The 26,530-nt window shown below is 44.6% G+C and overlaps 1 protein-coding gene across 1 annotated transcript in view; it reads right to left on the bottom strand.

Moving 5' to 3' along the window:
• Window positions 1–26,530, bottom strand: part of LOC147706385 (tumor necrosis factor receptor superfamily member 3-like) — a 149,466-nt gene that overhangs the window by 32,673 nt on the left and 90,263 nt on the right. Inside the window, exons 2-3 of the mRNA XM_086932881.1 lie at window positions 10,281–10,371; window positions 1,607–1,732 (exon numbers count right to left, since the gene is read on the bottom strand). Of these exons, the coding sequence (XP_086789007.1) occupies window positions 1,607–1,732; window positions 10,281–10,371 (217 nt within the window). The remainder of the gene's footprint in view (window positions 1–1,606; window positions 1,733–10,280; window positions 10,372–26,530) is intronic.

Raw genomic sequence — 26,530 nt, 5'->3', positions numbered from 1 at the left:
AGTCACCACCTAAGTGAGAGGAAAACATAGTACCCTTAATCAAGTGACAACAAAACATTCCGAAATATTGCCAAATTCAAAAAGTAATGGTATATTACCTAAATCACAATAGTGTTTCCATCAGTATCAAACTCCTCCCAGGGGATGTATAAAATGAAAATTAACAGTATCTGGAATGATATAAGGAGGCTCTTAGCTCTGTCACCACAATCCATCACGAAAATTCTCTCTATTCCAAAGACACTACATTTGCTAGCCCACCAATACTAATTTGTCTAACTAAAGTATGCTTAGAATTGTGCTATTCTTTCATATATTTAATCAGCAGTAATTAGAAAGCACGAGCCGTCATCGCGACACATCATAATGCTTTTACACATCCGTCTTTTAGTAGAAAGATATCCAAACGAAACGTGACATCCTTATATCATTCCAGATACTGTTAATTTTCATTTTATACATCCCCTGGGAGGAGTTTGATACTGATGGAAACACTATTGTGATTTAGGTAATATACCATTACTTTTTGAATTTGGCAATATTTCGGAATGTTTTGTTGTTTTTGTATATCTGACACCGGGACTTTCACAAAATTGTGTTTTTTTAACTTGTCACTTGATTAAGGGTACTATGTTTTCCTCTCACTTAGGTGGTGACTTTATTAATAGTACTAACTTTAGTCTTGTTGTTGTTAGTATATTTCACTATTGTTTTATTATTTTGGCTTGCAGCCCTGAGGAAGTTATGTGGCATGAGATTAATGCCCAACGAAACACGTGTTGGCTGCAGTGATTGTTTTTTTTTTGTGGAAGTTTGGATTTGATTTGAACATTGCACCTATGACTTTGGATTGAATTTTGAATTGAACATTGAATTTATGAATTTGAATTTGGATTGAACTTTGAGATTTGGAATAAAAATACGGACCATCGCATTACAAGACCCGGGAGTCTGACTATCTATTGGATGAGACTTTGGACTTTTGCTTTCACACTTGCTTTATGAATTTTGAAAAACATCGTATTTGTTGTTAATAAATATCGTAAATGATTTTGATTGCTCGGTAGATGTAATCAGGTGCTGGAAAGGCCAGGAGAATTAATTCCCTTCTTGTTCTTTAAAAGCAGTACTTAATTTGAGCTGGTGTTTCCGGTGCTCAGCACTGGCACTTAATTGTCAATCAATCAATCAATCAATCAAGGCATTTGTAGAGCGCACTACACACCCGTGAGGGTCTCAAGGCTGCACTTATGACTGTCTGTCACATGGTGGCACTGTTCAGCTAATTTAGATATGAGCAGAACCAAAGTTGTTTATAAATTCAATATATATTTAACATTGCTAATACCTGCCTCCCCAGCCATTCCTTAAGCTTTAGGGACCTGAAATAATCTGAACTGTTGCACTTGCAGGCGGTAGAAAAGGTTAGTAGTTGATCTGGCAGAGATGACAAGGGCGATGGGTGGTGCACCCTGCAGTGGTCTCCTGGTTCCGGCCCTGGCACTTAATATTTACAAATTAATCACTGTTTAAAATTAACCTTTCAAAGAGAGGACACAGTTAGAAAAGACACCCAGATCAGCACCCAAAAGGACTAGATACTCACCATTATCACAGATTGGGCAGGAAATGCAGTTCCTGATGTAGTTCCACTGTTCTGTATAAGAGTCCGCGTGGCACCGGCGACACACTGTGTTAACGTCAGAGGTGCATTCCTGGGCTGCATACGTTCCTGAGGGCAGGACATTCAGTGAAACAATATATTAATGTCCACATGAAAGGAATACAGCTGCCCCCGCCTTTACAGATTTATAGCATAGGAAACGGAAGTGACATCCTTTTGACCGCTGATATCAGAGGGGCGGGCTTACCTTGTATTCCTCCCACAACCTCCCAACAGCCTGAGGCTGCTGAGTGGCTAGAAGGGTCTGGAGTGGGAACTGCAGGGAGTGAGCAGAGCTCTTAGACTCAGCTTTGCTTTGTTCCTCCTGCTGAATTCATGAACGCAGCTACTGCTGCCCTTGTGAGCCACACTCTACCCATCAATGACTGTTCCAAGTTTCTCATGTTCATGCGTGAGCAGCTCACCCATTCCAGGTTTTTCCTAGCATTCTGAGATACACCTACATATCTAGAATAACCCTGGGCGAAGCACTACGCTACGCTCGCGTAGTTTGCAAAGTTTGCACAACTTCGCACTACGCGAGCACAGTGCGAACACGCGTAGTGCAGCTTAGCGTAGTGCAGCGGTCATTTTTTGCTTGTTCGCGGTCCTTAACGTCATGTTCGTGACCGCGAGCAAGCAAAATGACATCCCGGCAAGATTCTCAACGCAGGGAGGTCAGGTTTTTTACTTTTGTTTTTTTTTTGTCCTCATATATGCCACCAGATTTTATATGCTCTAGATGGGTCTCGCTGTCGCCTCTTATACTGCCATTTCCGAGTCCGCCCTGGGGACAGTATCATAGCAGGCAGGGATGTCCCAGAGGTAGGTAAAATGATATCCCGGCAAGATTCTCAACGCGGAGAGGTCAGGTTTCTCATTGCGAGTGGTTGCGAATGCTCGCGACCGCTCGCAATGAGAAACTACGAGTTCGCGTTGAGAAAGCTGCTGCTTGAGTAAAAATCTACTCGAGCAGCAGAAAACTACAGCTCACACTGTGCAAGATGCAGTTTTCAATGATTGCACAGTGCCAGATGCTTGTCCGCACTGTGCAATCATTGAAAACGCATCTTGCACAGTGCGAACATGCTACTACGCAGCTCGCGTAGTGCTACGTGAAGTTCGCGTAGTGCGAATTGCACTTCGCGTAGCTTCGCGTAGCGCTACTTCGCGAACTACGCCCACCCTTAAGAACTACAAGAAGAAAGTAAAGAGAATGCCTGGACTGTATGAGCTACTCACATAATCACCTTGGACAAACTAAGTGGCATATCAACAAGGCGGCGCTAAAAAAATTATCGCCGCTTTTGCAGTTCTTTTCGGCTGAACAACAGCGATAATTTAATCGCTATATCAGCAAGGTCACGCTATCGCGTGAATCCTTGCCTTAGCGCACTTTCCCGTAACGCTCACCTTTGCATTTCTAATGAGATGCAAAGTGGGCGATCTAGCTCAAAATAACTTGAGAAATGTCGCTAACCGTCATTTCTGCAATTATCAATGGGCACGCTAACAAGCATACCGATAAGAAAAGTAGCGCTAACCTTGGTTATCGCTACTTTCCTTACACCTGCTTTTAGTTTGACTTCGCCATGTTATCCAATTGAAGGTGGATATAATGGCTGAGTCTGCCCTGCCCTATTGGCAAGCTATCGGCAAACGTTATGCAATTATCGCTGTATTTCCAGCGATAATCGCACAACTGACAGCTTGCGCCTGGAATTTTATCGCTTTTAAGATAAGCGTTGCTCATAGCACGCTATCTCAGTGATAAAATTTGGTGATAGCCGGTGATAATTATCCTAGCGCTAAGTGCGCTTAGCAATAATTATCGCCAGTTGTTGCTGATATGCCCCTCTGCCTATCTTCCACCAAGCTGCTAAGCGCTACATCCCATAAGATGATAACCCCACTTCAGTGGTCTCTGCGCCATAGAAACACTTCCCACACAGGATCAAAACAAAGACGACACACTCCTTACACACACCCCATAAGGTGTAGCATGCTAACCCTGTGGGTAAGTGCTTCAGAGCGCCCACACAGAGGTAGGTAGCGCTATATAAATGTTGCAATACAATGCTTGCATTTTCCTAGCGTCTGTAGTCTCTGCAGCGGAACCCAAATCCCCACCCATGTTCACACCCATATTGTGGAAACCAGCCTCCTTTATTTTGTTTTGCTCCGCCCTCAGCGTGTTTGTCTTCAACTGTGATATGCGTAGACAGGCATGAGTATGAAGAATGACCCAGGGAAAATCATATATTAACTACTCTCCATGTAAACGTCAGAAAGGTGTTAGGCTGGGACTTAAAAACTAAAATGAGGAGACAGCTACTGTTTAACAAATGCACCCCTTTCTCTCTCTAGGAATTTGTTTACCAGGTTTTACTTGGAACAATATAAACTGTAGGTACAATCTCAAAGATTAGCCTAACAGTATACTGTAAATGTATTTGTCTTCCAATTCTGAATGCCAAGGCGATACCAGCATGAACAGTCATCAAAAGATGAGGGGGAGAGTGTGTGCATAAGTGATTCAAGGTGTTTTTTGGGGCTTGCTTTTCATATTGCACTCCTGTTAATCAAGCATCTGGTCCCTAAAATAGATATAAATCTGACTAAATAGTGGGAGAATTCTGTGCCTAATTTGTACAGGTTTTTGCCAAGCCTCGGCACCGGAACTTGTTTCTTAGAGTCAGTACGTTTTTATCACGGTGCACCGCATGGTGGCGCTGTTTATCTATTTTTAAACAGAGAATATTAGTAATGTGTACAAATATTAAAAAAATAATGATACCAGCAGCTTTGGATTACCTGGTAAATTCCAAATTGTCAAATATGTAGGAGTGTGATGGTTGGGAGGAGTGCCTTTGCTGGATTTTGACAGCTTGTTATTAAAGACAATGGTCCCTTTCAAAGGAAATAAAACATATAGCCACAATACTGAAATCAGGATCAGGTCTAATCCTATACAATAGGTTGATATTTAGATTTTATTTACAGAAATTAAAGCTAAACAGCACATGAAACATTGAGTGAGCACAACTTGACAGGGTTTGAGGTAATCAACAGATTTCCTTACCACAAGCATGTGACTTAAAAGTGACTCTTGGTGAAAGTAAACAATTCAGTAGTCACAATAACAAAAGCATCTTAAACTCCACATAAGTATTAAATGAAGGTTGGAGTTCAAGACGGGAGTGTCTAGCTTTTGGCAGCCTACCAAGGTCAGATGATGGTTCAAGGTGCAGTGGCCTATCGAAGTATATATTGGGTCCAGTTTAAGCACTGAGCTTACTTAGGGCCCAATTACAGGTTTGGCGGTGCAGGGGCAGACTGCCATGCCAGCAGCCCGCTCTTGCACCACCAAATTTGTGGTCGGGCCGCTTGCCAGATTATGAGTTTCCTCATGTGTAGCGGGCTATTTTTGGTGCTCCCACGGTGGCACCATTGCAAATGTGCACCACAATGGGAATACCAGAAACAATCCCTGCACGGCATGGACTGTAAAGTCCATGCTGTGCAGGAACTGGGGTGCATGCACATTTGGGGCCTGTATTGTGCCCCCTGCACGCACCCCGTACACATGGGCAACAGGTTCCACCGCGGGTTTAATGGAGGAGGAACCGTAGTGGAGAGGAAACTCATAATATGCTTGGCGGACAGTAGACGTCCCGCCAGGCATATTGTTTGTTACACTGCTGCACCACCACCAGGGAATGGCAGTCCCCTGGCAGCATCCATGCAGCAATGGCGTTCCGACCGCCCTACTTTGTAATAGGGCGTTCGGAGCACCGGTGTGGCGGTGGCTTGACTGCCAGACACGTAATTAGGGCCTTAGTGTGTTTACGTTTTTCTACCAGATCCTAGGGATGTCCTTGACTGTTAGTGATTGCTACCCATAGAGAATCAAGGGCTCAAAGGAAATAACTTTGTTATTCGCTTTGAATTTTGGACATAATGGCAGATAAGGGTACAGAGGCACAGGGCGAACATGCATAACCCACGATCAAACCATCTGGTTAAAAGGGATAGCTAAAAGGCAATGCAAGGCTGCTTTCTCGAAGGCCCACGCCTTTCCCACCATGATTGTAATTTTGGCCACTCTTCCCCGCCTCTGGATAATTTCCAATGTGTTGTGGAATATACTGCAAAATACACACAAGTGATGGCCGGATGCAGAACAAATCAAAACATTCACCCCCAGTCAAGAGATCTGGGTTAAATCCATCATTCTTTTGCTCACCATGCCACCCAAGTGTAGACATGGCTATATGAAAATCAGTCTTGACCCTATGCCTCATAGGAACGTGCCAGCCCAAACTGCCAAGCCAGGTCCACCCTGAACTGGAAACAAGCATCCTAGGACCGGTTTAGGGGTTTCATCTCTCATCAGCCAGGATAGCTTGACTCCAGTGGCATGGAGAGCATGGGACCCACGCTTGGGCATGCCCGTCCCACTCGGGGTGCTTAATGCAAAAACTCACTTGTGTGCCTTTTGCTTTCTCGCCATAAGTGCGCCGGGTATGCCCAGACTGGTAACCCCGAAACCGGTCGTAAGATGCTTGTTTCCAATCCAGGGAGGACTTGGCCTGGCAGGTCAGGCTGAACTGTTCCCACTGGGCGCAGGGTCAAAACTGATTTGCATATGGCTGGGTTCAAACTGGAATGGCATGGGGAGCAAATACCTGATGGATTTAGGCTCAGATCTATGTCCTGGGGTGAATGTATGACATTGTTCTGCATTCTGCCCATCAATTGTTCTTTTTGCACGTGGGATATACTGGCCATTAACTGAATTAGGCTAAATGGTGCTTTACAGTGAACTGATGGATTTAGGCCCAGATCTCTGTACTGGGGTGAATGTATGACATTGTTCTGCACTCTGTCCATCAATTGTTCTTTTTGCATTTGTCACCCCTAGTGGGATGACGTGGGTCCCGTGCTCTCCATGCCACTGGTGTCAAGATGATGCGGGGTGAAACCACGAAGCCGGTCCTAGGATGCTTGTTTCCAGTCCAGGGAGGAACCTGGCCTGGCAGTTCGGGCTGGACTGTTCACATGAGGCTCAGGGTCAAGACTGATTTGCATATGGCAGGGTTCAAAATGGAATATCATGGGGAGCAAAATAATTATGGCTTTAGGTTCAGATCTCTGTACTGGGGTGAATGTATGGCATTGTTCTGAATTCTGTCCATCAATTGTTTTTTTTGCACGTGATATATAATGGCCATTAACAGAATTAGGCTAAATGTTGCTTTACAGTGAAGGTTGTAGTAATGCATTGCATTTAGTTAAACCAAATTGTTACAATTATAAAAGAAATGGCTATTGTAAAATACAGCCACACTAGTTTTTACTAATTCCAACAATAAATCAAAATCTAACCTTTAAGTAATTTACAAGCAAAAAACTGTATAAAAATTAGTTAATCATAGTGAAAAACGTTATTCTTCAATATCCTAAAGTAAATAGATATTGCCATTATGGTTAAGAAATCACCACTTTAAACAAATGTGATTATCAGTATCTGAGGAAGAATATACAATATTTTGTAGGTCCTACATGCCAAAATCCACTCCTTCTAATAATCGTTTAAAGGCTTTGGGGTGCTCCCATGCGGGTCCCTGGCCTCTTAACTGAATGTTCTCAATCTCCTCCTCATTAGTTAGCTAAGTGTGTTTTCTTGGACACCCTCTGTGATTAAGTTGCTTCCTCCCACTTATCAACACTGTGCCACTAAAAGTTTTACGGTACAAAAGGGGGTGGTGATGGACGGAGCATCTGAATCAATCAAACACTCACACCCAGTCAAAAGGTCTGGGTTTAATCCATCACCGTTCTTTAGCCCACTCTGCCACCCCAGTTCAGACATGGCTATATGCAAATCAGTCTGACCCTGTGCCTCATGGGAACAGTCCAGCCCGAAATGCCAAGCCATGTCTTCCCTGGACCGGAAACAAGCTTCCGAGGACCGGTTTCTGGCATTCCAGCCGTCTTCAGCCCGGCTTGCTTGAATCCAGTGGCAAAGTGAGCAAGGGAATCACATCTGAGCATACCCTGCCACACTTATGGCGGCCAAAAGCGGTACAAAAGGGGGTGGTGATGGACGGAGCATCTGAATCAATCAAACACTCACACCCAGTCAAAAGATCTGGGTTTAATCCATCACCGTTCTTTAGCCCACTCTGCCACCCCAATTCAGACATGGCTATATGCAAATCAGTCTGACCCTGTGCCTCATGGGAACAGTCCAGCTAAAAGTTTTACAGCCCACCCTCTTTGTCTCATCTATCACAGACAAGAGCGTCTCTGCAGAATAATGTGCCTGGAGGCTTCGAAATTCCCCTGTGCCTTCACCACAAAAGAGTGGTATTTTGGGTCCCGGAGCAGCTAAGTGAAGGACCTGGAGCAGACACCCAAAAAGTGTGACCAACTTTCAGAAAATGAATTATTGCCAACCCCTTGCTTGGACAACCGATGTATGACGGTACAACGCGTGCTTTTACAACGCGTACCGTTACAACGCAAGTTTTACAACGCAAGTCGTTACAACGACTTGCGTTGGGGGGCGCTGGATAGTGAATAGTTTAATTTACTATTCCAACTCCAGTCCCCGTGGATAGTAGGGAAGGTGTTGGATAGTAAATTAAACTATTACCTATTCTAGAGCGCCCTCCAGCGAAAGTCGTTGTAATGACTTTCATTGTTAAACCTGCGTCGTAACGGTACTTCGTTGTAAAAGTTCCGTTGTAAAGGACGTTCCCTGGCACAGATAAGAGGTGGTCCATAGTTCTGGTGCCCTTTGAGCACGGCTCTATTTGTGACTTTTTGTGTGAAGTGTCCCCCTCCAACACAGGACTTAGGTAGGGTCTGCCCTCGTGACTGATGTCACACTGCTCACAAGTAAAGCTGGCTCTAGATCACAAGGGGCCATATCATGACGCCGTTTTCTGAACTGTGCCACCTTACATTAAGAAATATGTAGGAGGCACTGCTTTCTCAGTACAAGCCGCCAAGCTCTGGAACTCACTGCCTGCCAGCATTAGAAGCAAACAGAAGCATATACACTTCCGAAGACAACTGAAAATATGGCTATTTTCTAATAACTGCACCACCCACATTCCATAACAGAGCCTAGAAAACAGTTGCACCTTCAAGCACAGTCCTCAGCTTACAAGCTACGAACTGCACACAACTCAACAAACAAATTGCTTTTGTTATGCAGGTAAGCTAAGTAGGGCTGACCTATGGGTGGCCGTAGCATTATATAGTTATGAACTTGCGTATATATTAGTAAATAAAGCCATAATACACAGCACTCAGCAGCAAATTATAGCTCATACTTCTTAAATTGACATGACAAGTCTGCTAAGAGGGTCGTCCAACAGCAGCACTACACAGCCAAAAACAAACATCAAATGACCAGGCATGGTATAACTGAAGAGATCTGTCACACATCACTAGTCAATCAGAGGACTTTAATATAGTCCACCACGACAGGCCCCAAATATTCATACACTTTGGGCACTTCTTAACATCTTAAAAGATAATCAGATATGGGATAATAAAAATGCCCATCCCAACAGTTCTCTCCACCTCTCTCTCCCTTCAACCGACCCATCTCAGAACCACAACTATAAACATGATCTCAGATTAGACCCTGTACAGTAACCAGTTAAGTAGACTAAAGCATAAAAAATACCATGAAGGGACCTGCAGAGCTGTTGAAATCTGCCAGCTTACTAAAAACCATAAAACTGCATCTGCCCCTCAAACTTCCTCATCCAACACACTGCTACCCACAGCATCCCATACCACAACAACATTGGTCATCCTGCACAACATGTAAAAATGTACCACATAGAATGAAAACAGACATCTTTACAACCACATGCCCTACATGATGTTGAGTGTCATTCGTGTAGGCAAGTGCTTCAGGACCAAACAGAGGGGTAGCAAGCACTACATAAATGCAGAAATACAACTGCGCCAGTGAAGGAAAGGACTGTGCACTTCTTTTTGTCATCGTGAGCCCATAAATAAATTCAAAACATCTCTGAGTTAATGCATATTTTGCTGACAGCAGAGGTTGGAAACAGGGCAGCAACTTCCTATCTGTGTTTCTGAACTCTGCCAGGAAAACCTGTATAAACTCAGACATATTTCAGGTAGGAATGCACTCAAGGCATAGAAGCACACTCATCACTTCTGCGCTGGCGCAACACTGAAAATGGAATCATGATAAGGCTACGGAAGCGCATCTGGCACGGATGGTCATTTTACCCAGATTTTTAAGATAACTACATTTATCTAAATGGGGATATGCAAAAAATCTGGCCTGGATCCGGTCCTCCAGGACCGGCTTTGGAGAACCCTTACCTAGAGGAAGAGTGCAGGTGTGGCCACCGCAGCTGTGTATGGTGTGTTGTTCCATATTGCATCATACAATGCATTTCTCATTGTTGCTAGTGGTAGTACAACAAGTACAGACTCAGATAACTGTAGGAGGGTTTACTGCAGACAAACTGAGTTAACAGCAATGCAAAATAGTTCCTGGTCCTGGCCATCTCTAGTGAACCACCTATGGTCACCGAGGTGTTCCGGAGTTTCGTACCTGGGGGGCATCGAGCACAGCAGACTTCGTGTTCCGGATGCAGATACTCCTGTTCCCTGCACAAATCATTGGGTCTGTAGGGCAGTTGCATCTGAAGGAGGGAGAAAGAAAGGTTATAGAGGGGTTTCTCCAAAGTGTGGATGGAGACGAGGCATGCTTCAAAGAAAATGCAAGACAGCGAATTGAAACCACTGAATCATCGCCTTCGTTCTCCTGCAGCATTTGTGGCCCAGACAACTCCTTTTACCTGCCAGTCCCGCTGTGTGACCTCATATATGTCCGTTCACCTCCGAGTATTTACATTTATCCTCAGCTATGCCACTGACTCTTTGAGTGACCTCAGGCAAACCCCTTTAGTGCTCTGTGCTTTAGCCTAACCACAGCTCTGACGCAGGCTGCCTGTGTGACCTCAGACAAGCCCCTTTAAATCCATGTGCTTTGTTCTCACCATAGCTATGACTCCATCTGTGACCTCACACAAGTTTCTTTACCGCTCAGGTCTTCAGTCCATTCCCATCCATAGCACGGACTCATGTGTGACGTCAGACCCGTCCCTTACCTCACAGTGGGGCATATAATCAAGGGCCTTATCGCCACTTTAGCAGGACTTCTTCCCACTAAAGCAGCGATAATTTCATTGCCCTATTAGCAAGCTGTTGCTAACAGCAGTTAGCAACAGTTTGTAGGAGATAGCAAGCGGTTTGGGGCCCGCTTTGCATGTCAGCAATATTTATCGCTAATGACATGCAAAGTGAGCGCACCCAACCTGTTAGCGACTGAAAGCAGTCGCTAACATCGCTATCGCTTATTATCAACGCAGGCACAGCGATAAAAAAATTCACGCTAAGCGCGAATATGGCCAAAAACTAACACCTGCTCAGACCACTTCTTAACCTGTATATCCAATGGGAGTTGGATATTCAGGTTAAGACCCTATTGACTTAATGCCTAAATATCAGTGGATTTCCAGCCATATTCACGCATTGAGCTGCTATCGCCGGATATTTTATTGCGTTTGAGATAAACTTTGCTAATAGCACGTTATCTCTGCAATAAAATCCGGCGATGTGCAGCGATAAAAAAATATTGCTAAGCTCATTTATCGATAAATATCGCTAGTTGTTGATAATATGCCCCAGTGTTCTATGTGGTTACATAAGAGCCCTCGAGCCTTCAGGTGCTCACAGCTATTCCCATATTTAACACCGATTCTAGATTGACCACAGACGAGTCCCTTTACGTCCCAGCGATTTCTTTAGTTGACCTCCAGCTCTGACTTTCTCTTTGACCTCATTTACCTCGTTTATTTACCTCTAAGGGCTTCAGTCTATCCCAGCTCTGGCGCAGACTCTCTGCGTGATATCATACAAGCCCCTTTCTCCACCACTGCTCCGTCATTGCCCTGGTTCAGCACGGATTCTATGTGTGACCTCAGACAAGTCCCTTTACCTCCCAACACTTTAGTCTACTCCCCTCTCTGTCATGGACTCTGTTTTTGACCTTTACCTGCCAGAGCTAGTTTACCCAGCTCTGATACTGACACTCTGTGTAATCTTTACCTACTTGTACCTCAGTGTCACCCCAGCTCTGTGTGTGACTCTGCAGGACCTCGGAAAAGCCCTTTATGTATCATGTGTTTTAGTCTACTCTAGAGGGCGCTGATGGTTCCATAATAGAAGTGGACGAGCTAACAAATTAACAGGGCGAGCTTCCCTCTGCCCTTAGAGCCAATGAGCGAGCCAAGCCCTAAACATTTTTGCCACGTGAATCTTATAGGAAACAACACGTAAAATACGCAAAAGTCTCTTTAATTAACACACACGTGTAGTTCTTTAACACGTGGAAGTTTGTCATTAATACCACACAATATTGTACTGCGCTGAGAGGCAGCCTTGGATTGGTAACGCGGGCACTCGGGCAATGCCGGAGGGGCCGGTGTCTGAGTTCCTGCTGTGGGCTGCTTTTTTGAGCAGTCTGGGGGCCGATTTGGGCGGTGTCTCTATTTTCGCAATACAGCCAGCGGCTCAGTGGGTGGCTGAGTGGCCTCTCTGCAGGCAGATGGGCGCTCATTACCACCCTCCCTCGCCACCAACACCGCCCATCCCCCACCCCGGTTTAGCAACAGGCAGAGGTATCACTCCCTTTGTCTCGCTGGCTGGCCCATTAATGTGTGCACATACTGAGCGAGGCAGGGGGCCTCAGTAGAAGTGGCCTCACTTGTTTTCAGGTGTGTTTCACTAGTGTAAACTAATGCGTGCATTTTTTAAGCCCCCCCCCCTTTTTAATGCAATTACGCTGAAGCATTGATTTGAGGAAAGGCATTATGCAAATGGGGGCCGATTTTTTTTGTGTGCCCGGGCCAATTTTCTGTCCCAATCAGACCCTGCTGCGAGGTACTTACCAAATAAAAGTTCTCATTTTTAAACATCAACTTTGAGCCATTCCTGCCCTGTCCCTATCCTGGCGACAGCGCCATTAGTGAACTACGAGGGAGGGCAGTTGTCATGCGGACCCTGTATGTGGCCCAGAATCTGATACACACAGCAACATTATAGTCTATTATATAAAACTCAATGAATAGGTTTTTATACAGCTGGCATTTTGAACTCACTGATTTGGAATTGGTTGCATATAAGATATTGAAGAAAAAAGGAGTATTTGTAAAAAAACTCTTTTGCCCAAGATCACACAGTTTGGGTAAGCAGGGAAGCAGTGGTTTCACTTTGTACAAATGGGTATCTATGTGTCTCCTTTTAATCTCAAATGTCAATGCGTTGATTGACTTCCGTGTGCATGAGGGTAGGGCTTGGATGGCAAGCAGAAGCAACATGAAAGCTCGACTCGTTATGGGTTCCAACATGACCTTGAGCTGAACCAGGGCCAGGCTTCAGGCTCGAGCCTGGCTCGAGTTTTCAGTGGCTCGCCCACCTCTACTCTTTAGCACTCAGATTAGATCCTTTGCCTCTTCAGGACTCCGATCAATCTTCAGACAATTTCAGCATGTTAAAGCCTCCCCATATCCCTCTAGAGGTATCTGCCTCACAAATACCCTATGCCCCAGCAATAGCATAACACCCCAAAAAGGTGAATTTATCGAGGTCAAACGACTTTCACTGGTATACTTGAATGAGGAATTGAATGAAGTTAAATCTCGTGACCTTCCCAATACAGACACATTAAGATAAAAATACTTTCTCATTGCTCTTCTTAAATTTGAAATTCTACTTTGGCTGAACAGCTGGAGAATATTTAACATCTTGCGTGCGGTGCCGATTCTCCCCCGGTGCTGAACATTCCAATTGCGGGTGTGGTCATGACGGAACGGTTCCATCATGAGCATCGAAGGGGTTAAAGTTGCCTCCTCCCAAGCCCTGCATTATTCAACCATGCAACCAGGCAACCATTATTCAAGCACAAAACAGGAGCTTGCACCTGAATTCATATTGTAACAGTTGAGGTAGTACCGCACCCACAGGGCGTTTGCACACATGATTTGTTTGTGCAATGTACAAATCAAAAAAATTAAGCCCTGGGGCAAATTTACTTGACACAAAGTAACGCAAAGCAGCACAAAACAACCTTCTAGACAAACAGGGTGTGTACTGGAAAGTGAATCACAAGTCAGCACTTTGTGGCAGTTTGTATCACTTTTGGTGACTTTGCGACAGCTCAAAGTGTTGATCAATCTGGCCCTTCGTCTCAATACCGAGGTGGCAGGAAGGCCATCATATCGATAGGATATAGCTCAGAGTGAGGGATATCACAGTAACTGAGCACTCAGGGGCAGATTTACAATAAGTGGCGTATCCCTGCCTATCAGCAGGGATGCGCCAGTTATTGTGCGCACGGCTCCGCCAACATGGATGCGCGGCATTTACATTGCGGCGCACCATGGGGCAAAAACGGCAAAGAAGCGCGACGCATCTGTGCCGTAAAGGAGGCGCATTGCTGGAGTTGCGTCGCAAGCACGACGCAGCTCCAGCAATGCTCTGAGGGGCCCTATCTGTACAGTGCTGCGTCAATCCTTATGCCTGTTTCAAGCAGGCGCAAGGTTTTGACACAGCATAGGCTTGTAGATTTAACTCAGTCACTTTTTGGAGGCGTTCCTGTGCCGGAGCACCTCCCCCCGTGCAGGAACACTTACTTCTGGCGCAGGGCTTTACAACGTGATGCATCTCCCAGATGCGTCACGTTGTAAATACCCCGCACAAAACTGCACAAAAGTGATGCAACGGCGGCGTAAAAGAGGCACAAGGGGCTAATAAATCTGCCCCTACATATATACCACACCCACATAGGCTGGCACACTTTTGGTGGGAATGTTAACTGGCAAAAAATGTTTTAGTGGAAACACTTTTCTGCAAATATTTTGTGGGGAGAATTTTCATTAGCTGGCAAAGTTTTGCAAAGTCTTAAAGTTTGAAAACCTTTGAAACCTGCACAAACTTTATAAAATTGTGAGTAATATTTAAATTTCACCCTACCTTAGTTGCAGATGTGCAAATGGTGCCAAAGTAAAACTGATTAAGCTGGCCAATGTTACAGATAAAACTTGGCAAAAAGTATTCCAGGCAAACTCAAAGTTTGCAGAGGATGAGTTGAAAGGTTGTGATGTGTTAGACCTGTTAGCCTTAGGGTGGTCTTCCCCCAAACGTTTTACCTCACCTCCTCTATTTTTGCTGGACTTATTTTTGTTGGCCTTAAGACTTTGTGCACTTAACCACTGCCAACCAGTGCTATGGAGCTTGTGCTCACTCTCCTTCAACATGGTTATATTGGCTTATACCCAATTGGCATATTTATTTTACCTGCAAGTCCCTTGTTGACAGTGGTCGAAGTGCAAAAAAAAAGTATGGGAACTGTGATGCTGCGTGTAAGGGGGCGGGGCAAGGGATGGGGTGAGTGAGTGAGTGTGGGCGTGGCTAAACACCAAAATATTCTCTATGTTTTTTCAGTCTTTCACCTTCTGGTAACTACATATAAAATAACACACAGCTTACATGAAAATGAATAAGTTAATCAGTGGGAAATATACTATCTGCCAATATGAAACCTCTTTTAGTTAATTCACGGCACCAAGTCCTGGTTGATGCAATGGAGAATAGTGACTTGTGTATGTGTTGTGCTACAGGGTCCCAGTCTGTGACAGAAAGCACTGAAAACATGCAAGACATTATTTCAAACATGCTTTACATACAGTATACGATAGGCTGCTACAGATTGTGTCTATTAAAAGAACACAATTCACAGCTTAGAATGCAACTTCCTTACCATACTCCTCAAAAAGAATAAATGTGTGTCATCAGGAAGCTATTTTCTATGGTAACTGTCTTTTAAGAAAACACATTTCACATCTTGTAGGTAGCCCCCTTACAGCATCTCTCAAAATGAATAAATGTGAACTCCAGGAAGTTTCAAGGGATTCCATCAGTTAAAGCCAATACTGGCTTCCAGGCGCCCTTTACATTTGCAGATTCAGCATTTGGCCCATTTACACTTCTTTCAGGTAATCAGGCACCCTGCCAAGAAGACTTGTTTTTCTGTCTTCCCCTCCCTCGATTTCACCGCTCAGGAGGCTACCTGAATGGCACTTAAGCTGAAGCTTTTCAGCTCCTGGAATTAACCGTCCCAGGATAGCTGACTTTTGACAAGAAGTAGGGGAACTGTTCTCCTAAAATAAAAAAAGGGCACGCCGTGCCCCTCAGATCCCCCCCACTTCGACCACTGCTTGTTGAGTGGTATACTATATACAAGGGGCTAATAGTGGGCCTACAGCACTTATGGTGCAATCCACTTAAGTACCACTTTAAAACATGTCCCAGGACTGCCATTGCAGTCTGAATGCGTTTTGAAACCTGCCATGTCGACTTGGCCTTTAAACCCCCTAGCCAAGCCTTAAACTTCTCTTTTATTACAAATGTCACCCGTAAGTTAGACCCGGGGCCGCTCACAGGACAGGGTGCTTGAAGTTAAAAGGTTGGACATGTACTTCTAAGTTTTACAGCTCCTGGTATTGAGAAACTCCTACATTTGTTTTTCACTACTATGAGGCCGCTTCTTCCCATAGGATGACATAGGAGATTCCTAATTATATTTAATTGTCAGAGGTGGATTAAAGGTACATAAACAACCCTCACATGCAAGGTCCGTTTCTTTTGAGATAAGAAATTGTGTTTCCCTTACTGCTTTCACTTGCAATGTTAACGGGACAGGGTGGACAGTATTATTCTGTTTTTAAATGTCCACATTAGCTAATTTGCACCACAGTCACAAGACGTTGTGGCTTTGCTTGGACTTCAATTGCGTTCCCCAGCTCCAAAGGCTACAGCTCTGAACATAACACACAGCAGCAATTATCTGCAGATTAGTGGCATTTGAGACTAGGGAAATAGTAAAATTCCTTTAAAACAAGATGAATGATAAATTTCCCTGTAACATTGCAAGGGAAGACAGCATTTGAAGGCACATTTTCTTATCTCAAAGGAAATGGAATTTGACAGAGTGTGTGTATAACAGGCAAGCAGTCCCTTCAATGTGATAACATGGGCTTGAGCTAAGAATTAACAAACACTCATGTGCAAGGTCCTCTCACAGTCACACAATCTCAGGCAAACTAAAATTGTTTAAAAAATACAGTATGGATGTGACCAAGATGCAAACAGTGGAGAAAGCTAAATAAACAAGGGTGGGGGGCACTATCTAGAGTAGCTCAACAAAAAGCAAAAAAGTATGTCCAAAAAGTGCGAGCAGTGCAAGGATACAAGTACTTGGGCTAAGCTCTAGGAGAAAGCCACTTGCAAGAAAAGGGAAGTGCCGAAATGACCAGCAGGAAGTAAGAAATTGAGAGTGGGTTTGAGGCCAACCAATAGTAAGTAATGGGAGCGCGCCAAGCCCACTAACAGTAAACAAAATGTCTCAAAGGAGACGTGAAAATACCACTTTTAAAGTTGGCATTTTTCTGTCCTTAGCTCATTTGTGCCTATAGCCTGACCTGGGTCACATGACTGGGTGTAGCTGACAGTTAGATTTGGTGATTTACTCCTAGACAGTCACACAATAGAGGGATTAAGTGTGCCTGTATGGGCCATCTGTTGGCAGGATGGAGTGGCAGGGCTGAGCACAGCGAAACCGCTTGCCCTCTATGCACTGTTGCAAATCCTAATTGGAATCATAAACACACTTCATCCAATATATCTCATGATATCATATGAAAACATCACCAAGAAAAATATTTTTGGTTCAATACTTTTTTACTAAGATCTCTTAGTTCATCAGAACATTATTGTGTATCATAACATTCCATAAGTGATAATAATACGTTGCTTTTTTAGAAATCCATTTTTTCTTTCAAAAGGTGCCCTTGCCCAATGCATTTTGGGCCACACGGCCCTTCGTCAGGGGCTTGTACCTGAAAAACATAAAAAATATATATACATTCACAACATTGAAAAACCTCCAACGTACCAGGAATGTGTTTAAGTACACATATGTTTGGACATAATGTTTTTGTTACAAAGAACTGTAAACCTATAACGTTGGAGGTTTTTCAATGTTGTGAATGTATATATATTTTTTATGTTTTTCAGGTACAAGCCCCTGACGAAGGGCCGTGTGGCCCGAAATGCATTGGGCAAGAGCACCTTTTGAAAGAAAAAATGGATTTCTAAAAAAGCAACGTATTATTATCACTTATGGTGAGGAAATATAAATTTTATGGTCAAGTTGTGTTCCCTAGCGAGTACCCCACCGTCTCCATGTATGAGTTAAAGTGCATGTAACTTCCCTCCTGTGCCAGCTATGAAGACGTAAATACATTTGCGTCCACCGTTAACATGTCCTCTTTCAGACCCACCATGAATGGGTTGAGTGGTCCGTTCCTAAATATGCTATGCCAACGTCTTTTTGTAGTGTACTCCTACGTTTTTCAGCTCTGGCTGAAGTAGGCCCTGAATCTCTGCCACCGAACCTCTTTTCTGGCTTCTGACTCCGAGAATCTCTGCCCAGGCAGCCCCTGTACTCGTGAACTCTGACTTACTTTCAGCGCGGCCCCTCGCGCTCGGCTCAGCCTGCTGCCTGCCAAGATTGACTATAACCTTCGAGTTATCTGTTTCCCTCCCCGAAAATACATTCCTGCCTGCTAGCTCCAGTAAACATCCTTCCTCAGCTACAGGGCCAAAGGGCCGACCTGTCTCTATGCAACTAATTCAAGTAATTCATAGCTTCTGTTGCCATGCTCCCCTGGAAGGCCCCGTGCCCCACTTTTCTCTTACAGACATTCAGGCGCTTATACACGCACTCACAGTCAGTATAGAATAGCTTCTGCCCCAGAGACCTTTCCGCCCAGATAGCTTAGTTCCTAAACATCAGATATCAGATATGATAGAAGCACAAGTTGATCTGACATGCCAGACTTCTGTCTCTTTCCGTCAGTGCAAATGTCAAGTCCCCAGCACCCTCCGACTCCATGTCATGCACACGTCATGCAGCTGCGCGCGCATCCAAGTTTCCGATTTCTGCTGACATTGCAACATTTTCTGTTGGTGCCACCCCTTTGGTGACACCTACCTGTGACGTTTCTAGAACACACCTCTAGTTCACGCCTCTTGATTACGCACATGTACCACGTGTATACTGTTATCTTGTCTTCTCTCTGCTGTTACGCCTTCTATACTGTTTCCAATGATGCAAAATAAGTATATAAGCTATGTACTGTTAATAAAATGGAGCGCGCTCTATCCCTTCTGACACCCTGTGTGGTGTTCGGAACATGATAATTTGGTCTTGACCATTCCTTTTTAAGGAATAAAACCCCTAAGAACTCTAACACCACGGACTCTGTTTTCATTCATTTCCGATCGAGTTATTATTGATTAAGTACTTACCTGCATAGAAATTAAGAGTAAATTATTTATTTACATCATTTTGGCGCCCGAACAGGGACCCCTCCCCCACCTCACGCGCCGGTTGGTGCGTTGCAACCTATGTCCCCTGCCGTCAGTTAGCCGGAACATACGCGTATCGGCAGGATTTCCTGCATCTCCCTCTGACCCACGGAGGTGACGAAGACTGCGATCAGTACCCAGACGAGGCGGTGAGGAGTGCGGAGGATCCCGACCAGAGCCCAGCCGAAAGAAGCAAGGTCCGAGGTGTCAAGAGGCCCACCAGGTTTCCGAAGTTTTCCGAAGTTTTCCGAAGTTTTCCGAAGTTTTCCGAAGTATCGAGTCGAGTCCAGTCGAGTTTTCCGAGGCCTTCTGTTTCCGTGCTTCCCGGTGAGTACCATTGCTGGGTCGTATCTAGACGGGTTTGGGTACACAAGTCCGGTCTGCACTGTTTTTGGGCAGTGTATCTGTACTGTTGAGCAGTATATCTAGTATTCCGAATTTCTGAATTTTTGCACTGTTACACCAGTGTATCTGTACTGTTGAGCAGTACATCCAGTATAGTGGGGTAGTCATCTATGTCTTAAATGTTTTTGTGTGATTAATGTCGTGGTATGAATGTGACTGTTTTTTTGTGCATTATTCTGTTTTCTTGTATAACTAGTTACATTCAGAATTAAGTATCAAGGATTGCGCATTTCAGTATCAAGTAAGCAGAATGCCGTTTTTCAACAAGTTAAAGCAGATAGGAACTAGGAAAGGGATGCTAGAGGAAGAAATTCCTATCCCTCCTAGGGACACTCCAGGCAATTTTATGTATAATAAGCATGGCATAGATGCCATATTGTATCTAGAATTATGGACCGATTATACAAAGCACCTAGAAGAGAGACACAGATGGCCAGTTAATGGAACATGGGATGCCGAGTGCATCATGAAGGTAGAAGAGGCATTACGGAAAAAGAAAGCCAGACAGTCTCAGAAAGATGCCATAGAATTTTGGCGTAAGGAATCACATAAATGTGCTGAAAGAGCACTTCGTAGAGAAGACAGACTTAGAGAATCAGAAAAAGCTCGAGAAAACGAACTAGTTATTGAAGGAATCCGAGTAAAATCAGAACAAATAGATCGCATCCGAAATAGCCAAGTAAACGGCATGTATCTTATGGCCGAGGGTACACCTGACGCCATTTCAGAAATACCGAAAAATTTGCCGTCGCCATTAGTTCCAACTAAAGCAATGCATAAGACTACTAAAGACATATTCCTAAATTCCTATCTAGAAGATGTAGCTCCAGCTTACACCAACTTGCCTGTTCGTGCCCTGCCTACCGACAGGGACGGGGGCGGCACCCCGCCCCCAGATCATGCCTCGCCAGTACCACAACAGACTTCTCCTGTCCCGCCAGCCCCGCCGCTTCCCGTACTCAAAACTGACCTACCGAAACGACGTTTGTCTGATCCACCTAAACGACAAGTTCAAGTTCAGATACAGACTCCACAGGGAGGTAATGCACAAGCTTCCGCTTCAGGAGGTGCGACCGCGGGTCCTCAGACCCCGCCACCAACTCACAGATTCAATCTCAGAGGTATGCAGAGTCCTCTTACGTACAGGTCTCCCCACTCCTCTAATTCATCCCGCCTTGACGCATTAAAAGAAAACATGTCAGTTTGCAGATATGATCCAGTACCCGGAAAAGACGATTTAATGATATTGGCATCATTACGGTTAAGATCTGCTACTGATAACTTGCTATGCTATGTAGGAATGAAGGAGCGTCTAGATAGAATATATGAGTTTGTTCAGACAGGAAAAGACCCCGACAGTATTAAGGATGCCATGGAGAAACAGAAAGTTGACATGCAAGCACTGATACTACGATTTTTCATAAATTGTCTGATAAGAGAACGAGACAGGCCCGGAACAGATCAGAGTGAATTAGATGCATTGAACAAGTGGGGTCAAAATATAGCTGAAGGAAAACACGACAAGGGGACTTGCATAGCCTCTATGTACAGGAAGATTAGGAAAGCAGTGATAGCAGTACACGAGAAAGAGAAAGAAGAGGCTTCCTCCGAGGAGGAAGAAGAACAGGAAGAATCCGAAAGAAATGTAGGCACCATAGCATATGTAGGTAAGGGAACTTACCTTAGGAAGGGTATCCGTCCAGAGAGCAAGAGAATTTTCTTCTCTGCCTTGACAAATCCGAATTCTGCTGAGCATCAGTTCCAGGAAACTGATAAAAGGCTTCGAGATCGAGTTGGGTACCATGCACTCAATTCAATGGATGAACAAGAACTAGCCCGATCAGCTGTATCATAGGCCGAAAATGCAGACATATATAATGATGACACAGTGGCACAGACATTTCTGAACCTCTCCCCCGACGAACAGAAATTAGCAGGTGTATACATGATTCAGCACCTTCTTATCAAATACAGAAAACATTACTCTGATCCCGGTCCCTTACATGAAACACTAGAAGCACTACTGATGGATAGATGGAGAGGCTTAAGTACCAAATTAATTCAAATAATTCTAGAACAACGACATAGATATGATACCTTTGTAAGCTCTGAATATGTTCCCGCCCCACCTCTAGAAAGGAAAATGTACCACATGCAATGCGGGGGTAGTATTGAAAGTCAGAACCCCTTACGAGAAGTGCACCCTGTTATGGGTGAGGATAAAACCTTGAAACGCGTGTATGTACACACGCCTCTGACTAAATTAGAACTGTTAGAAATGAAGAAACTAGTACCATGCCATGATAAAGACCCTGCAGGTTTTCATAGAGAGCTTAAAGACATGTTACTAATGGGGGATTACACGTATGATGATATCATGAAAATGTTAAAGGTACTATTACCCACGGGTATCTTCGAGAAATTAAAGGAAAAGGAATGGGAGGTGGGAGACACAAAGATTGCCTGGGCAGAAATAGAGGACGAAGAAAAGAAACGGGTCCCAGGGTTAGGCCTTGGGGACAAAACTAAAGCATTACCAGGTTTTATAGTACAGGTCCTGCCCAGATTATTGACAACTAGAAAGGAAGATTGGGACGCCATCTCGTCCTGTAAACAGAAACATGATGAAGATACTAGTGACTTCTATTCAAGATTCGAGAAATGTTTCATTATTAATAGTGGCCTCCAGCCAAGTAGCGAGTCGTACCCGCATCTTTTTGTATCAAAGTTAGTCGAGAATTCCCTACCGTTAGTTAAAAACCGTGTATACAAGGTTGAGAGTACATGGCAAGCAAATACGCCATCACAGATGTTACAAATGTTACAATATCATCAGAACAGAATAAGAGAAGAACAAGATCAGGAACAAAAACGCATGAAAGACACAAAGATGAAAATGTTAGTAGCTCAGACGGTCCCATCCGACGGTCACAGAAAGGGTACGACCCAGACCAGTCACACTGCAGCTCCCGTTAAAGGGACATGCAATTATTGCAAGCAGCCAGGTCACTACGTACACGAATGCCCAGTCCTGAAACATAACATAGCGACAGGTAAAACTAAGGAAAGACCGCATCCGCCTAGACAAGACCATAACCAGCATCAGTCTTCACAGAATACACAGAGTACACAGCCTATGCATGCTTCCTCGACTCCAGCACAGACCGTAGCAGTACCACAGCCACAGCCCATTGCTGCAACTCAGCAAGTTTCACAGCAGATGTACCAGTATGCCCAGTCCGCTTACCCCGAATATTCACGATATACATGAAACAGCCTAGAGAGGGAAGGTGGCTTGCCTCTTATTGAGATTCCTGTAGATCAAGAAGGTCCTTACGTACACAGTCAAGTATTGGGAAAAGACAGAAAGTTTTTAATTGACACAGGGGCAAGTCGTACTACAATCAGTCATGATGAAGTTCCAGGGGCACCCCTCTCAGGCTCACAGAATGTTTCCCTGGGTTTTTCAGGACAGCCTATTGTAAATGAGGTATCAGAACCAGTTCCCCTGGCTGTGGGTCCATTATCACGTGTTACAGACCTGTTACTCACGAAATCATGTCCAGAAAATCTGTTAGGAATTAAAACATTGAAGGCTCTAGGAGCTATAATATGCTGTTCCCCGGAGGGGGTTAGACTCTTTCTGCGGGATTTTAAGGGTCATTATGTTTTGCGAGAATTCGATGTCAGATTGAAAAATGTACCAGATTACTTGTGGGCAAAAGGCCCAACTGATGTAGGCTGCATGCATATCACACCATACCGTGTTACACTCAAAATAGGTGTTGTATTACCCCGAATCAGACAATACAAGTTACCACCCGATGCTGTAGTGGCTTTACTGAAAATCATTGACGAGCTCATTGCCCAAGGAGTGGTCGTCGAGACCGACTCCAATATCTGTAATTCACCCATCATTCCGATTCTTAAACGTACAGATCCCAATGCACCGCCAGTATATCGGCTGGTGATTGATCTTCGAGAATTAAATAAATGCATTATTCCACAGTATCCTGTGGTCCCCGATATCTCATCCCTATTGACTGCCATTGATTCAGAAGCAACGTTCTTTACTGTAATTGATCTCAAGAACGCCTTCTTCAGCGTGCCTATTGATCCAGAGAGCCAATATCTCTTCGGATTCAGTTTAAATGGACGCAGTTTCAAATTTTCGCGCGCACCTCAAGGATTCACAGAAAGCCCCAGCATCTATAGTCAAGCACTGAAAAGACAACTAGACTGCATTCAAATGCCAGTTAACACCGCTTTACTGCAATACGTCGATGATCTGCTGATCACCGCACGAAGTGAGCCCGAATGTGAAGAAGCATCATTGACAGTTTTACATTTCCTGGCCGACAAGGGGCACAAGGTGTCTCCTTCGAAGCTACAATTCTGTGTTCAGCAAGTTGTGTACTTGGGTCACTTGCTGTCCAAAGTGGGGAGACAGCTCACTCCCGATCGCATTCAGTTAATTGTAAATATGCCGCAACCCCAGACACAAAAGGAAGTGCGGGCCTTCATAGGCCTCACCTCGTACTGCAGACAATGGATTCCCCAGTATGCATTTCTAGCTAAACCACTCATTCAGTTAACGACACAGGAGGCAGCAACTTCGACTGCCCTCCCTTGGACTCAGGAACACACACAAGCTTTTGAAGAATTAAAGAAAGCCTTATGTCAAGCACCAGTTTTAGCGACACCATGTTACAGCAAACCGTTTACACTTTTCGTTACAGAACGTGATGGTACAGCGTTGTCTGTCCTCACCCAAGATCAAGCAGGTTCACATAAGCCTTGCGCTTATTTTTCAAGTACATTGGATTCAGTAGCCCAGGCACTCCCTGCGTGCTTAAAATCTGTAGCAGCAACAGCGTTAGCAATCCGACAGAGTGATTCAATTGTTTTAGGTCATCAGTTAACAGTTCAAGTACCACATTCTGTAGAGGTTTTGTTAAACAGAACCCAGACTCAACACTTGACTATAGCACGACTGACAGGTTATGAATTAACACTATTCCAGCCACACATAGAAATCAGACGCTGCAGTATCTTGAACCCCGCAACACTGTTACCAACAGTTATGACGGATCCAGCCCCACATGATTGTATAGAAATCATTAATGCAGTAACAAAGCCTAGACGAGATTTAACAGATGTTCCATTGACAAATCCAGACCTGACACTTTATGTGGACGGTTCATGCATGAGAACAAGTACAGGAGAATTAGTGGCCGCGTATGCCGTGACCACTGAAACTGAAGTTAAAGAAACACATCGTATTGACACACTGTCTGCTCAAGCAGCAGAGCTCATCGCTCTGACCCGAGCTTGTATTCTAGCCAAAAACAGAAATGTTAACATGTACACAGATTCACGTTATGCATTCGGAGTTGTACACGACTTCGGAGTCCTCTGGCAAGAACGAGGTTTCCTGACCTCTCATGGGGCCAAGATTCAACACGGTCCCCTCATTCAAGCACTGTTAGAAGCAATACATTTGCCTTCGGGCATATCAGTCATGAAGTGTAAAGCACATACTAAAGTTACAGATTCTGTGTCCCAGGGTAACGACCTGGCAGACCAGACAGCAAAACATACAGCACTGACTCACACCCAGATTACTGATGTGACAAAGACAATAGTACCGACAAAGTGTATGACAGTTAGAGATCCCGCCCTAGACGTAATTGATATCCAGACACATGCTACTCCAGATGAAATAAAGAAATGGACTGAACTAGGAGGGATTCAGACAGATCAAGGTTGGATAACGAAGGAAAAATCTATATGGTTTCTCCCTGACTCAATGGTTCAAGTCATGATAAATACAGCACATAGCCCGGCACATCTAGGAGAAAAAGCGATGTTAGACAGTCTACAGAACCTCTGGTACAACAAACACTTACGAGCAGCAGCAAAACAGAAAGTGCGTACTTGCATGATCTGTTGTCAGTTCAATCCAGGTAAAAGCGTCCCTGTAGAGCAAGGTGGATTTCATCCTCCCGATCACCCTTTTGAAGTCCTCCAGATGGATTATATCCAGATGGACCGCTGTCGAGGTTTTAAATATGTTCTCGTAGTTGTCTGTGCTCTGTCCCGCTGGACCGAAGCATACCCAGTATCAGATTACACTGCTCCGACCACTGCCAAGCAGCTGGTTCGTGAATTCTTCCCACGATACGGCTTGCCTCGTGTCGTATACTCAGATAACGGTCAGCCATTCTCATCTGCATTAATGAAAGAAGTTTCTCTACTGCTAGGATACCAGTGGAAGTTCCATTGTGTCCGACATCCCGAAGCAGCAGGCCTTGTAGAAAGGCATAATCAGACACTAAAATTACGTCTTGCAAAGATCTGTCAGGACAAAGGGGTCGACTGGATAGTCGCCCTGCCCGTGGCACTATTCTACATGAGAATGGTCGCCCACTCGAGATCAGGGCTATCCCCGTACGAAGTGGTTTTTGGCAGACCACCGAATATGTGGGGGACGCCCATTCCGAAGAAAATCACTGATGTTGATTGCAATATGTTGACAGATTACCTTGCCTCCTTGATGTCTGCACTCCAATCATGTCGTTCACAGGTTGCCGCAGCTTTCCCTGACAACACTGATGTAAAGCCGCACGAGGTCCGTCCTGGGGATCTGGTACTCGTCCGGAATTTCGACCGGAAAAGTCCGCTGGAGCCCCGCTGGAAGTCCCCGAAGACCGTTCTTCTCACCACGAGGACCGCCGTGAAGATAGAGGGGAGAAAGGGGTGGGTCCACACGAGTCACATCAAGCTTTGCAATGAACTAAAAAACGAACTAAAACAGGACTCTGACTCGTCCACCCCCACTAAAGACTGTATAAAACAAAGTGACTTTACCGTTACCGAACGAGAAAAGACTCCCCAAGAACA

The sequence above is a fragment of the Lissotriton vulgaris genome, chromosome 7 (genome assembly GCF_964263255.1).
Source record: "Lissotriton vulgaris chromosome 7, aLisVul1.2, whole genome shotgun sequence".
Classification (NCBI taxonomy): domain Eukaryota; kingdom Metazoa; phylum Chordata; class Amphibia; order Caudata; family Salamandridae; genus Lissotriton; species Lissotriton vulgaris.
Note: the sequence above shows the minus strand (reverse complement) of the source record. Positions and strands in the feature narration are given on the sequence as shown.